Raw genomic sequence first — 14,641 nt, 5'->3', positions numbered from 1 at the left:
TCCACTACTCACCTTCCTTTCCTCAGAGCAAATTTCATTTACTACCACTGTCACCTGTCGGTCAACCAGTTTCCAATCCAGTTCACCACTTTGGGTCCTCAGTTCAGCCCTCTCAGCTTATTCATGAGTCGTCTGTGAGGAACCGTATCAAAGTGTGATGAGGCACCTGTTATTGGCTATTCTGATCTTGCCAGATTGGCCTCGCTACCCTCGGTACGTGGACCTAATTTGACTCCTTGTTGGTCTTCCTTTGCCAAGAGGACTGTGGCTTCTTTTCCAAGGACCAGTTCTCATGGAAGATCGAGTTCAAGCCTGGCTTATGGCTTGGCCCTTGAAAGGCAGCACCTGAGAAGGAAGGGATTTTTCTCTCTCACTCATTGCCATCCTGCTGAAGGCATTGAAATCCTTCATGTTTCTGGATTTTGTCAGCATCTGGAAGGTGTTTTAAACATGGTGCTCTGGCTGGGGGCATGTCCCCTTGGTGAACAGACATTTCCACTCATTTTATCATTCTTACTCTGTTCTGAAGATTGCCGTGAATTATGCCACTATTGCTCTCAGTTCAGAGTTCACAAATGTTTGCTTGAATCCCAGTATCTTGGTCATGATGATAAGTGTATTTATTTTTTAACTTTCTCATCAGGGTGGAAAAGAAGGAAAGGGCACGATTGAAAACAGTGAAATTCCATGCTCGCACCGGAATGATAGAATCAAATCGTGTAAGTATAGTAGTATCTCTCTTGGGGGAGGGGAGGTGACAGGGAGGAAAGAGTTCTAGAAGTGCCTAGGAGAATGTTGCATCATGAAAGAGGGTCGTGATGTGAAGCTTTAGGACTTTTGTTTCTGTGCTAAGGATGTGAGCTGCTCTGGTTAGTGGTTTTTGCTTATTGGTGCATGCCCATTAGCTGACTGCAGTACTAGCATGTGAAAAGAAATGCGAACGCTCTGTCAGTGCGTAAGCTTGCTTTGAAAGTATAAGATTCTACAAACAATTTCTGGTGATTAAAAATCAATGAAAATGTAAAAATATGAATCGAGCATCCTTTTCTCTTTATAAATAAATAAATAAAACCAGTCATTTTGGCAATGAACTCTGAAGAGAAAATGGAGGTTAAGTCCATGGCTCTTTGATGTGAGAGATCAACAGGTCAGGTTAAATGATTGCTTAGAAACACCCAGGCCATGGAGCTAGGTTTATTGGTAGTGTTTTCTGAAATCATTTTTGGTACAGATGAGGTTTTTTTTTTTTTTTTTTTCTTTTTCTTTTTTTTTTTTTTTTGTTTCTCATTTATTCTGTGACTTTCATTGTACAAGTTATTACCATTATCATAGCCATCCTTTATCTTCATTTTGATTTTTCTTGCATGCTTTTAAAGTCCCTTCTTCTTTTTTTCCATGTCCCTCCCTTTCATATCCATATCTTTCACAGTCCATCAGATCGAAACGTAAAAAGAGTTTCCGCCTCTCTCGAAAGTTTCCATTTTACAAGAGCAAAGACAACCTTCTCCAGGAGGGCAGTGGACAGGACCGTAAGTAGCAGCTGGGCAGAAAGAGAAGTTTGCTCCCTCTCATAGTATCTAACAGCAAGTCATTGTTGCATCTTTCTGCATAGTATGCTGCCTCTGCTAGCATGTAGCAGCAAGTTACTGAGCAGGAACAGACACGAAGTGTACTGCTTCTCAAAGTGGGTGTAAATGCGAGGCACAAAGTAGAAAGATGCAGAGGTGCGCAGACTCTCATAGAGGCCAATTTCCAAACTTTGTAGGCCTTTTGAAAATCCTACAACAGTCTGCACCTTCAAAGTATAGGAGGTAAAGATTCTCTGCAGCACCAAAGTGTGGGAGGTAATGTGTGGGAATTTAAAAATAAATCCCTGCGCATACTTCTGTAAACCTGCGCAAAATCCACCTCCGGTATGGGCTCTTTTTCCCTGCATGATAGCGTGTAATGTTTTTGGGGGGGAATGTCTCCAGATGGATCAATTTTGCAAGTACTTTGTCTCTATAGAGGAAGGAGTGATTTTCAAAGATTATTTTTGTGCATAAGCATTTGTTTCCCTGCTGAAATCCTTTTGACTGTTGCCTCCATAGAGGGTAAAGTACACACACTATATAGTGAAATGTTTTCCCCATGGAAATTGGCCATCAGAAAAACACTAAAATTGCAAGTGGTTCTCAAATGCATATGTTTTTGGAGAAACAAGCAGCATATCCAGTCCTTGCAACATGGCTGACCTCAGCAATGGAGCTCAGCATAGGGACTTATCGTGCATGTATGCTACTTCAGCTTGCCAATGACAGACAGGACCACTTCAATCTTCATCTATCCACAAACTAATTGAATGCATCACTGAAGCTTTTTGCTGATTTTTTATTTTCTGTTGCTGTTGTGCAGTTCCCTGTACTCTTGTCATACTTCAGCTAAGTTTTTCAACTTTTATTTTTTTAATTATTTTGTGTTCAACTCCTTCAATATCAACACACGCTTATATACCGCTACCCTCCTCAGTCAGGTATGATGCGGTTTACATAATCTGAATACATATTAAAAACAAAAGTTACATAACTCTAAAACACATCAGTCATATGTATTAACACACTAAAAAGAATCGATGGAACAAGTAAATCTTAATTTTCTTACAAAAAGAAAAGATAATTAACCTGAGTTCTAATATTAATAGGATGCACATTCTAATAAGGTATCGTAAAATCAGAAAAAATGGACTTAACTATCTTAAAAAAAATGGACTCTCTTCAAAATAACTGGACACAATATCAGCAAGTTACATAATCTCTCAGAAAACCTGCACAAAGGAACACAAGTCAAATCAGTAAGCAAAGAAGAGGAGAGAACATAAATAGCTTGAAAAAGTAAACAAAGTTATTACATCTCTGTTGTACCAGGAGCCAATGTAACTGAATTCAATAGGATAAATGCTATCAAACTTATTCAGATTAAAAATCAGCCTGATTGCTCTGTTTTGAATCAGCTGCAATTTTCTCAGTAACTTAACAAATAAATTCAGGTAAAGCACATTACAGTAATCAAAGTGCAGAATAATTAGCATTTAAACTAGCAATGTATAGGCAGATTGGTTAAAGTACGATCTAACTAATCTTAATTGCTTTAGTTTATAAAGCAATTTCTTCCAGAGTTGACTAATTTGCGGTTCAGAGGTCAAAACTGAATCTAAAATTACTCCCAGTACTTTCGCTTTAGTTTCTTCTGGAAACTTTTTATCATTCAGGACTGAAATATCTATCACCTAAAGAAGCCATAAAGAAATTAAAGAGGAGGAGGGACCTTTGGTGTACTCCACAGCCTGGAAGCCAGGGCTGTGGTGAGGGTATTGGGTGTCTCAGTTGGGTACTTGTTCAAAATTGAGTTTTGATTTTACTGGAGCTGTATTTTTCAGTGATATGTCCAAGAAAAAGTCGCTCACATCGACTTAAAAAAACAAAAGCTCAGTCAATGCAGTAGTATCTGGGGCCTGTTTGTCAACTCTCTCATTGTAATTTGTGTTCACAATTGTCAGATGTCTTCAGGGTTGAGAGAAGCTGTGCAAACAAATTTTTGATACCTCTGAGCGGAGAGATTAAATGAATTCTTTGCTTCGGTCTTCACCAAGTAAGATTTGGGAGAGATACCGGTGCCAGAAATGGTATTCAAAGCTGATGAGTCGGAGAAACTGAATGAAATCTCTATAAACCCAGAGGATGTAATGGGGCAATTTGACAAATTGAAGAGTAGCAAATCACCTGGACTGGATGGTATTCATCCCAGAGTACCGATAGAATTGAAAAATGAACTGGCGGAACTATTATTAGTAATACGTAATTTATCTTTAAAATCAAGCGTGGTACTGGAAGATTGGAGGGTAGCCGATGTAACGCCGATATTTAAAAAAGGTTCTGGGGGATCTGGGAAATTATAGACCGGTGAGCCTGACGGTGGTGCCTGGCAAAGTGTTAGAGACTATTATAAAGAACAAAATTACAGAGCATATTCAAAAACATGGATTAATGAGACAGAGCCAACATGGATTTAGTGAAGGGAAATCTTGCCTCACCAATCTATTGCATTTGTTTGAAGGGGTGAACAAACATGTGGATAAAGGTGAGCCAGTTGATTTTGTGTATCTGGATTTTCAAAAGGCATTTGACAAAGTACCTCATGAAAGACTGCAGAAGAAATTGGAGAGTCATGGGATAGGAGGTACTGTCCTATTGTGGATTAAAAACTGGTTAAAGGATATAGAACACTGGGGTGTTTGAAGAGGGAGGGTTTAGAAGGGAGGGGGTTAGGTGTGGGCTTTTCTTTAGCTTCCTCAAATCAGACTAGCCCAATGGGTTTAGGGAGGTAGGGCAGGGTATATGTTCATTATGCTTTGCAGTGTAATCCTGGTCATTATTGGATGGACATGTAAGTGCAGCCATGAGGCGGCCTTCCCCAAAGAGGGTATCCGGGCGAGCCCCTCCCATCTATTTGGGAGGGGGGCTGCTCCCTGATCTCTGGAAGGGTATGACATTGACAGTGGCCCGGATGTCCTGCTGAGAGACCTTGGATTAAAGAACAGTGACTCGTGAGATACTGAATGCCCACTGGGGGTCATAAGAGCAAAGACGCTCAGTGGGTCTCTAGAGTTTGGTTACTCTGCTACCGGACTGGAGGTGTATCCATAAGGTAGAGTGTTGTTAAATTGGGAGGCCGCCAGGATAAGTTTTAATGTTCAAAGTTGAATAGGATTATGGGGGGGGGAATGGGGGGATAATATGTTATGATGGTGCGGATTCTACTGAAAATGATAATTGTTCATTGGTGTATGTTTATGATGTTTTGTTATGTATTGGATGTGTTTGACATTTACCATCAATAAAAATGATTGAACTAAAAAAAAAGAAAAAAAAAAGGATATAGAACAGAGGGTAGGGTTAAATGGTCAGTATTCTCAGTGGAGAAGGGTAGATAATGGGGTTCCTCAGGGGTCTGTTCTGGGACCATTGCTTTTTAACATATTTATAAATAATCTAGAGATGGGAGTAACTAGTGAGGTAATTAAATTTGCTGACGACACAAAGTTATTCAAAGTTGTTAAATCTGGAGAGGATTGTGAAAAATTACAAGAGGACCTTATAATTTAGACTGGCTGTCTAAATGGCAGATGATGTTTAATGTGAGCAAGTGCAAATTGGTGCATGTGGGAAAGAGGAACCTGAACTATAGCTAAGTAATTCAAGGTTCCGCTTTAGGAGTCACCGACCAAGAAAGGGATCTTGGCGTCGTTGTTGATACGTTGAAACCCTCTGCTCGGTGTGCTGTAGTGGCTAAGAAAGCAAATAGAATGTTAGGTATTATTAGGAAAGCAATGAAAAACAAAAGTGTGGACATTATAATGCCTTTGTATCGGTCCATGGTGCGGACTAGAGAGTTGCACGGGAACGGGGTTCGCGGGAATCCCACGGAACCCGCGGGATTCCCGCGGGGACGGGGGCAGTTCTGCGGTCTTCTCGTAGAAGTGTAAGCTGCACCTGCACCAGCCTCTCATCTACCGAATACCAATGAGTGCTGTCTTCTCCTCCTCTTCTTCTTCCTTGCTTTAACAGCACAAATGTGGAAAGTCTTCCATTAAGGAGGTGGTAGAGTCACAAATAATGACGGAATTCAAAAAGGCGTGGGATGAACACAGAGGATCTCTAATTAGAAAATGGAAGTTATATAAAAGCTAACCTTAAATGGCTGCATGTGTGTGGAGTGTCAAGTGACACTTAGATGGCGACTCTGGCTGTGATGAACTAGGGCTGATACCTGGCAGACTTGTATGGTCTGTGTCTCATACATGGCAATCTGGTGTAGGATGGGCTGGAAAGGGCTTAGACATCAACTTCAGTGGCTGGAACATGAGGACAGTGCTGGACAGACTTTTACGGTCTGTGTCTCACAAATGAGAAGACGAATAGACTGGAGTGGGCTTCAACGGCAACTCCAGTAGTTGGAACATAAGGATAGGACCAGATAGACTTCTATGGTCTTTGTTCCAGAAACACGAAAGAAACACCATAATCAAGTATATAATATCACACTTGTTGATTTAATGATGACTTGATCATGAGTGTGACTATTGGCAGAGTAGATGGACCGTTCAGGTCTATTTGCTGTCACTTACTATGTTACTATTAATCCTCTTTGCTACTAGGCTGGTGCACAGACCTCAGCTCTGACACAGGCACGAGAATCAGATGTCACCTGACCTACTGGCGCGTGCATGTGGCGACCTCTCAGCATACAGTGCAAGTGAATTGGAGACAAGTCTTACATGTGCGCACCAGAGTGTTCCAACTTCCGTTCCTTCCTTGCCTACAGTGCTGTGGCTCAAATCCAGATAGAGACTGAGGGAGCTGACTGGAATTTTCTTTTATGTACCATTAAATTCTTACGGGGATGGGTGGGGATGGGTTAAATTTTTGCGGGAATGGGTGGGGATGGGTAAGATTCCAGTGGGGACAGGTAAGATTCCAGCAGGGACGGGCGGGGATGGGTAAGATTTCTGTCCCCGTGCAACTCTCTAGTGCTGACCACACTGTGAATACTGTATACCATTCTGGTCACCGTATCTCAAAAAAGATATAGTGGAATTAGAAAAGGTACAGAGAAGGGCGACGAAAATGATAAAGGGGATGGGATACATAAGTACATAAGTACATAAGTAGTGCCATACTGGGAAAGACCAAAGGTCCATCTAGCCCAGCATCCTGTCACCGACAGTGGCCAATCCAGGTCAAGGGCACCTGGCACGCTCCCCAAACGTAAAAACATTCCAGACAAGTTATACCTAAAAATGAGGAATTTTTCCAGTCCATTTAATAGCGGTCTATGGACTTGTCCTTTAGGAATCTATCTAACCCCTTTTTAAACTCCGTCAAGCTAACCGCCCGTACCACGTTCTCCGGCAATGAATTCCAGAGTCTAATTACACGTTGGGTGAAGAAAAATTTTCTCCGATTCGTTTTAAATTTACCACACTGTAGCTTCAACTCATGCCCTCTAGTCCTAGTATTTTTGGATAGCGTGAACAGTCGCTTCACATCCACCCGATCCATTCCACTCATTATTTTATACACTTCTATCATATCTCCCCTCAGCCGTCTCTTCTCCAAGCTGAAAAGCCCTAGCCTTCTCAGCCTCTCTTCATAGGAAAGTCGTCCCATCCCCACTATCATTTTCGTCGCCCTTCGCTGTACCTTTTCCAATTCTACTATATCTTTTTTGAGATACGGAGACCAGTACTGAACACAATACTCCAGGTGCGGTCGCACCATGGAGCGATACAACGGCATTATAACATCCGCGCACCTGGACTCCATACCCTTCTTAATAACACCCAACATTCTATTCGCTTTCCTAGCCGCAGCAGCACACTGAGCAGAAGGTTTCAGCGTATCATCGACGACGACACCCAGATCCCTTTCTTGATCCGTAACTCCTAACGCGGAACCTTGCAAGACGTAGCTATAATTCGGGTTCCTCTTACCCACATGCATCACTTTGCACTTGTCAACATTGAACTTCATCTGCCACTTGCACGCCCATTCTCCCAGTCTCGCAAGGTCCTCCTGTAATCGTTCACATTCCTCCTGCGACTTGACGACCCTGAATAATTTTGTGTCATCGGCGAATTTAATTACCTCACTAGTTATTCCCATCTCTAGGTCATTTATAAATACATTAAAAAGCAACGGACCCAGCACAGACCCCTGCGGGACCCCACTAACTACCCTCCTCCACTGAGAATACTGGCCACGCAATCCTACTCTCTGCTTCCTATCTTTCAACCAGTTCTTAATCCATAATAATACCCTACCTCCGATTCCATGACTCTGCAATTTCTTCAGGAGTCTTTCGTGCGGCACTTTGTCAAACGCCTTCTGAAAATCCAGATATACAATATCAACCGGCTCCCCATTGTCCACATGTTTGCTTACCCCCTCAAAAAAATGCATTAGATTGGTGAGGCAAGACTTCCCTTCACTAAATCCGTGCTGACTTTGTCTCATCAGTCCATGTTTTTGTATATGCTCTGCAATTTTATTCTTAATAATAGCCTCCACCATCTTGCCCGGCACCGACGTCAGACTCACCGGTCTATAATTTCCCGGATCTCCTCTGGAACCTTTCTTAAAAATCGGAGTAACATTGGCTACCCTCCAGTCTTCCGGTATTACACTCGATTTTAGGGACAGATTGCATATTTCTAACAGTAGCTCCGCAAGTTCATTTTTAGTTCTATTAATACTCTGGGATGAATACCATCAGGTCCCGGTGATTTACTACTCTTCAGCTTGCTGAACTGACCCATTACATCCTCCAAGGTTACAGAGAATTTGTTTAGTTTCTCCGACTCCCCCGCTTCAAATATTCTTTCCGGCACCGGTGTCCCCCCCAAATCCTCCTCGGTGAAGACCGAAGCAAAGAATTCATTTAATTTCTCCGCTACGGCTTTGTCCTCCTTGATCGCCCCTTTAACACCATTTTCGTCCAGCGGCCCAACCGACTCTTTGGCCGGTTTCCTGCTTTTAATGTATCTAAAAAAGTTTTTACTATGTATTTTTGCTTCCAACGCTAATTTCTTCTCAAAGTCCTTTTTTGCCCTCCTTATCTCCGCTTTGCATTTGGCTTGGCATTCCTTATGATCTATCCTGTTACTTTCAGTTGGTTCTCTTCTCCACTTTCTGAAGGATTGTTTTTTGGCTCTAATGATTTCCTTTATCTTACTGTTTAGCCACGCCGGCTGACGTTTAGTCTTTTTTCCCTTTTTTCTAATACGTGGAATATATTTGTCCTGAACCTCCAGGATGGTGTTTTTAAACAGCATCCACGCCTGATGCAAGTTTTTTACTCTGCGAGCTGCTCCTTTCAGTCTTGTTCAGAACCCTTATTTTATCATCCTCACTTTAATATTCCCTTATCTCTTGTTTGTCCTGTTTGTCCTAATTAGATTGTAAGCTCTGTCGAGCAGGGACTGTCTCTTCATGTTCAAGTGTACGGCGCTGCGTACATCTAGTAGCACTATAGAAATGATAAGTAGTAGTAGTAGAAAGGCTGAAGCATCTAGGGCTCTTCAGCTTGTAGAAAAGACTGCTGAGGGGAGATATGATAAAGGTCTATAAAATAATGAGTGGAGTGGAACAGGTAGATGTGAATCGTTTACTCTTTCCAAAAATACTAGAACTAGGGGGCATGCGATGAAGCTACAAAGTAGTAAATTTAATATGAATCTGAGAAAATCTTTCTTCACTCAATGTATAATTAAACTCTGGAATTTGTTGCCAGAGAATGTGGTAAAGGCGGTTAGCTTGCGGGGTTTAAAAAAGGTCTGGAGGGCTTCCTAAGTGAAAAGTCCATAGACCATTATTAAATTGACTTGGGGAAAATCCACTGCTATTTCTGGCATAAGCAGCATAAAATATATTGAACTTTTTTAGGATCTTGCCAGATATTTGTGACCTGGATTGGCCATTGTTGGAAACAGGATGCTGGGCTTGATGGACCTTTGGTCTGTCCCAATGTGGCAATACTTATGTACATATGAGCCTGGCCCATCAGCATCAAAGGAATCAGTTTCCATGTGTCTAGGGGAGTCCAGTATCATTAAGAATACATTCATCACCCTGAATATCCACAGCGGCTCTCGGAATCAGTCATCCTTAGATTTCCATGCAAAGAGGAAGGATTTGTCCTCTACCTTCGATGTCAAGATTTTGTGCACGCACTGGACGAAAGCCAAGGTGTGTCAATATTGCACCTCATCCGAGCATAATATTGAGAGCACCGAGACATTGTCTTTGAAGCACCCCCCCACCCTTACTAGAGCGGCTCATCTTACTTGGTACTGGAGGGGATGTAATAGCCCCCAAGGTCCCAAGACAAGGCCTCTGATACTTCTCAAGTGGCTTAGAACATGGCCACATCTAGTGTGACCCCCTGCATCTTTGTCAATGGCAGCTTCCAAGTAACCCTTCATGAAGAAGTTTGGTGAGCAGATGGAGAGATTCTTTACTCGACATGTCAATGTTGGTGTAATGAGAGATCCAGCCAGTTCTGGTTGCCTGCAGGAGAGACGACCACTGAGACCTCAAAGGGCCTTGGGGTCAGGGTCTAGGTCAGACCTAGTATGGCTATTCTTGTTAAAATCCCATAAGCTCAGAAAACCCAGTATTATGGGTAAATCTGTCTACCTGTTATGGATCTGTGCGGTTTCTGTCTGGGTTTTATAAGCTTATGGGGTCATGCAGTATTCTTCTGTAGTGAACAGCTGATAGCATACAATTACTTGTGATAGTTTTGTTTCAAGACAGATATGTGGATGATAGATATATGGAAGATGATGGGTGGATGTTTTAGTGTTTAGGAAAGGGTATTTTCTACTGATCATCTTGCGTAAACTTCTCAAACTGTTTTCTCAACTTTAAGGAAGGCGAAATGTTTTCTCTGGTATTCTGAGCTGCCCAAGTCCTGTTGCATTACATTAGTAATATTGACTTTGATCAATAATATAAGATTCTTTCTGATGTGATTTCCCCTTATGAAAGATTGTAACTGGGTCATATTGACTATAGAAATTTTCTCTGTCCATTGAGGTACCTTGTTGTGGTGGGGGAAGAGAGGTTGGTGGTTGGGAGGCTAGGATAGTGGAGGGCAGACTTATACGGTCTGAGCAGGAGATGGGAGGCGGGACTGGTGGTTGGGAGGCGGGAAATACTGCTGGGCAGACTTGTACGGTCTATGGCCTGAAAGCGGCAGGTACAAATCAAGGTAAGGTATACACATATGAGTTTATCTTGTTGGGCAGACTGGATGGACCATGCAGGTCTTTTTCTGCCGTCATCTACTATGTTACTATGAGGCTTCCATATCATCAAGCTGATCAATCCATAGACTGGTGGGTTGTGTCCATCTACCAGCAGGTGGAGATAGAGAGCAAACTTTTGCCTCCCTATATGTGGTCATGTGCTGCCGGAAACTCCTCAGTATGTTCTCTATCTCAGCAGGTGGTGGTCACACACAGCAGCAGCTCTGGCTAGGCCTCCAAGCCTAATCCTTAGGTTTTGTTGAGGCCTGGGGTTGAGGGCTCTTCTTGAGCAAGTGCAAACCTGGTGGTGCCAGGTCCCTCCTTTTCTCCCCCCTCCCGCTGGCTCCGTTAAAAAAAAAAAAAAAAAAATTTTAAACGTCCTTAAAGGCGTTTATTTCGACGTTTATTTAAACGTTCATTGCAGCTACTCACTGGGACACCAGTTCGTTACAGCTCGGAGCGGCAAGCAGGTAATTTTTACCTTTTTATAGCGGGCAGGGGGTTCCCCGATTCTTCTCCTCGTGGCATATGGCGTCGGAGGGCGAGGGCGCAAAGGGTCGCTCCCCGGTTCGCTTGTGCGCTTCTAGAGGGGATGCGGGGGTCTTACAGCCTGATTCGCCCTTGTTGGGTGACAGTTTCGTGACCGATGAATGTCCCGGTCCTTCCTCCGGCGTGGCGGTTTTTCCCGCCATAAACGCCCATCCCCCGCTCCTCGCCTCCGCCATGTTGGCCGGCCACGCGGCTCGGGCGGCTTCTTCGGGGCCGCCCTTGAGGTTGGAGACATTAATGCCATGTACGCCCTTAATTTGGGTGAGGGCACAAAGCGGCTAAAGTTGAGCGCCGCTCTTCCCGCGCGGCTCCTTCGCGGAGTGTCGCGCCGGACGCCATCTTGGATGCGCAGCATGTTTCTCCCCCGCTCTTGCGAGCGCCGGTTGAGGGTGCGTCTAGGGCTGTTGCCCAGGCTGCGGAAGTGCACAGTCTGGGGGGTTTCTCCCCCGAGTTTGTTTTGCTGCTGCATCAGGCTTTCCTCGTGCACAACGCTGCCCCTGCTCCCTCGTCTGGTAAAGAGGTTGAGGTTCCCAGAGGTAAACGTCCTCGGGTTGATTCTCAGGCCTTGGAGGACTTTGTCTCCTCCGATGTAGATGAGGGCAGCGTGTCTGAGGTCTCCCAACGGTCCTTTGCGGATTCCTTGGAGGAGATGGATCCCCGCTCGGATGGAGCGGATGACCCCTCTGCAGCGCGGCTTTTTAGCCCAGAGGATTTGCCCAACCTGTTGTTACAGGCCATGGACACTTTGAAGATTTCCTCTCCGGAGGACGTCTCTCCCTCAGCCCCTGTTGGCTCTGCCATTATGCTGGGGACGAAGCGCCCGCCTAGAACCTTCCACGTGCATGATGCCATGCACACCTTAATTTCGGCTCCATGGGATGTCCCGGAAGCGAGCCTTAAAGTGGCTAGGGCTATGTCCCGCCTCTATCCTTTGGCTGTGAGTGAACGTGAGGCCTATCTGTGGCCTACCGTGGATTCTTTAATCACTGCGGTGACTAAGAAAACGGCTTTGCCGGTGGAAGGTGGCACGGCCCTAAAGGACGCCCAAGACAGAAGATTGGAGGCGGCCTTAAGGTCGTCCTTTGAGGCAGCTGCTTTAAGTTTGCAGGCCTCAGTTTGCGGCTCCTATGTGACAGGGCGTACCTGACTATGGTGCAGCGGGCTTCCCCTCGGATCATTCCTCGAGGGCTGATTGGCCGGCCCTGAAATCGGGCTTAGCCTACTTGGCAGACTTGCTGTATGATGTCTTGAGGGCCTCAGCTAAAGGCATGGCTCAGACAATCTCTGCGCGGCGGTGGCTATGGCTGAAACATTGGTCTGCTGACCACGCCTCTAAATCCCGCCTGGCTAGATTGCCTTTTAAAGGCAAGCTGCTCTTTGGGGTCGAGCTGGACAAAATCGTGACCGATCTCGGCACGTCTAAGGGCAAGAGATTACCAGAGGTCAGGGCTCGGGCTAGTACTCGTCCCGGTACCTCCAGAGGACGGTTGCAGGAAGCCCGTCGGTACCGCCCGGGCAAGTCGGGCTCCTCTGCCCCTTCTTCCTTCAAGAGGAATTTCTCCCCCAAGCAGCATTCCTTTCGGAGAGACCGCCGTCCCGGAGGTGCTCCCTCCGGTCCTCCCCCAGGGTCTCGTACCCAGTGACGGGGCCTTGGTTCACGCCCCAGTGCAGATTGGAGGACGGCTGTCCTCGTTTCTGGGTGAGCGGACCACAGTAACTTCACACGCTTGGGTGCTGGAAGTCATCAGAGACGGCTACAAGCTACAGTTCTGCCGACCCTTAAGAGACAGGTTTGTACTCTCTCCCTGCAAGTCTCCGGTCAAGCTGTGGCAGTGCAGCAGACCTTGGACAGCCTGATCCGCCTGGGTGCGGTTGTTCCGGTGCCAAAAGATCAGATTGGCAAGGGACGTTACTCCATTTACTTTGTGGTCCCAAAGAAAGGAGGTTCTGTCCGGCCTATCCTCGACCTCAAAGGGGGTCAATCGGGCCTTGAAAGTACGGCACTTTCGCATGGAGACTCTCCGCTCTGTTATAGCGGCAGTGAAGGCAGGAGAGGTCTTGGCTTCCTTGGACATCAAGGAAGCGTACCTGCATATTCCCATCTGGCCTCCTCTCCAACGCTTTCTGCGTTTTACAGTCCTGAGACGACACTTCCAGTTCAGAGCCCTCCCTTTTGGGTTGGCTACTGCTCCGCGGACCTTTTCCAAAGTAATGGGGGTCATAGCGGCCTTCCTGCTAAAGGAAGGAGTACAAGTCCATCCTTATCTGGACGACTGGTTGATCCGAGCCCCCTCTTCTGAAGAGTGCGGCAAGGCTATGGACCGGGTAGTTGCTCTTTTGAGCTCCCTGGGATGGATCATCAACTGGAAGAAGAGCCAGCTGCGCCCGACTCAGTCCCTGGAGTATCTGGGAGTTCGATTCGACACCCAAGTGGGCAGAGTGTTCCTGCCAGACAATCGGATTGTCAAGCTTCAGGCTCAGGTGGACTAGTTCCTAGTAGCCTCTCCTATTCGGGCTTGGGACTACGTGCAGCTGTTGGGCTCTATGACGGCCACGATGGAAGTAGTGCCCTGGGCCAGGGCTCATATGAGACCACTACAGCTATCTCTGCTGCTGCGCTGGACTCCGATGTCGGAGGATTATGCTGTGCGCCTTCCCTTGGACCCAGCAGTGCGCAAGGCGCTGAGCTGGTGGACGCAGACAGACAAGTTGTCTGCAGGAATGCCTCTGGTGACCCCGGAGTGGATTGTCGTCACGACAGACGCCTCTTTGATGGGCTGGGGAGCCCACTGCTTGGGAAGGACAGCGCAGGGGCTCTGGTCTCCTGCAGAGGCAAGTGGTCTATCAACCTCCTGGAACTCAGAGCCATTCGGTTGGTGTTATTGGAGTTCATCCCGGTACTGGTGTTGAAGCCTGTACGGGTCCTGTCGGACAATGCCACGGCTGTGGCCTATATCAACCGCCAGGGAGGTACCAAGAGCGCCCCTCTAGCCAAGGAGGCTATGAATCTTTGCCAGTGGGCGGAAGCGAACCTGGAGCAGCTTTCAGCGGCCCACATTGCCGGAGCCATGAATGTCAAGGCGGTCTTTCTCAGTCGCCATACCTTGGAGCCCGGAGAGTGGCAACTATCTGCTCAGGCGTTCTTGGACATCACGAAGCGCTGGGGCCAGCCGAGCCTAGATTTGATGGCGTCATCGGCCAATTGCCAAGTGCCGCGCTTTTTCAGCAGAGGACGGGACCCTCGAT

The 14,641-nt window shown here is 45.9% G+C and overlaps 1 protein-coding gene across 7 annotated transcripts in view; it reads left to right on the top strand.

Moving 5' to 3' along the window:
* Nucleotides 1-14,641, top strand: part of DLG3 (discs large MAGUK scaffold protein 3) — a 409,804-nt gene that overhangs the window by 325,215 nt on the left and 69,948 nt on the right. For 4 of the 7 annotated variants that reach the window (XM_030208894.1, XM_030208893.1, XM_030208892.1 and 1 more), the window contains one exon: nt 644-719. In XM_030208894.1, the coding sequence (XP_030064754.1) occupies nt 644-719 (76 nt within the window). Of the gene's footprint in view, nt 1-643; nt 720-1,429; nt 1,530-14,641 lie in introns of all 7 variants that reach the window. The other 3 variants (XM_030208889.1, XM_030208895.1, XM_030208896.1) reach the window with 1 other exon arrangement.

The sequence above is a fragment of the Microcaecilia unicolor genome, chromosome 7 (assembly GCF_901765095.1).
Source record: "Microcaecilia unicolor chromosome 7, aMicUni1.1, whole genome shotgun sequence".
Lineage (NCBI taxonomy): Eukaryota > Metazoa > Chordata > Amphibia > Gymnophiona > Siphonopidae > Microcaecilia > Microcaecilia unicolor.
This window is presented reverse-complemented; position numbering and strand designations above follow the sequence as displayed.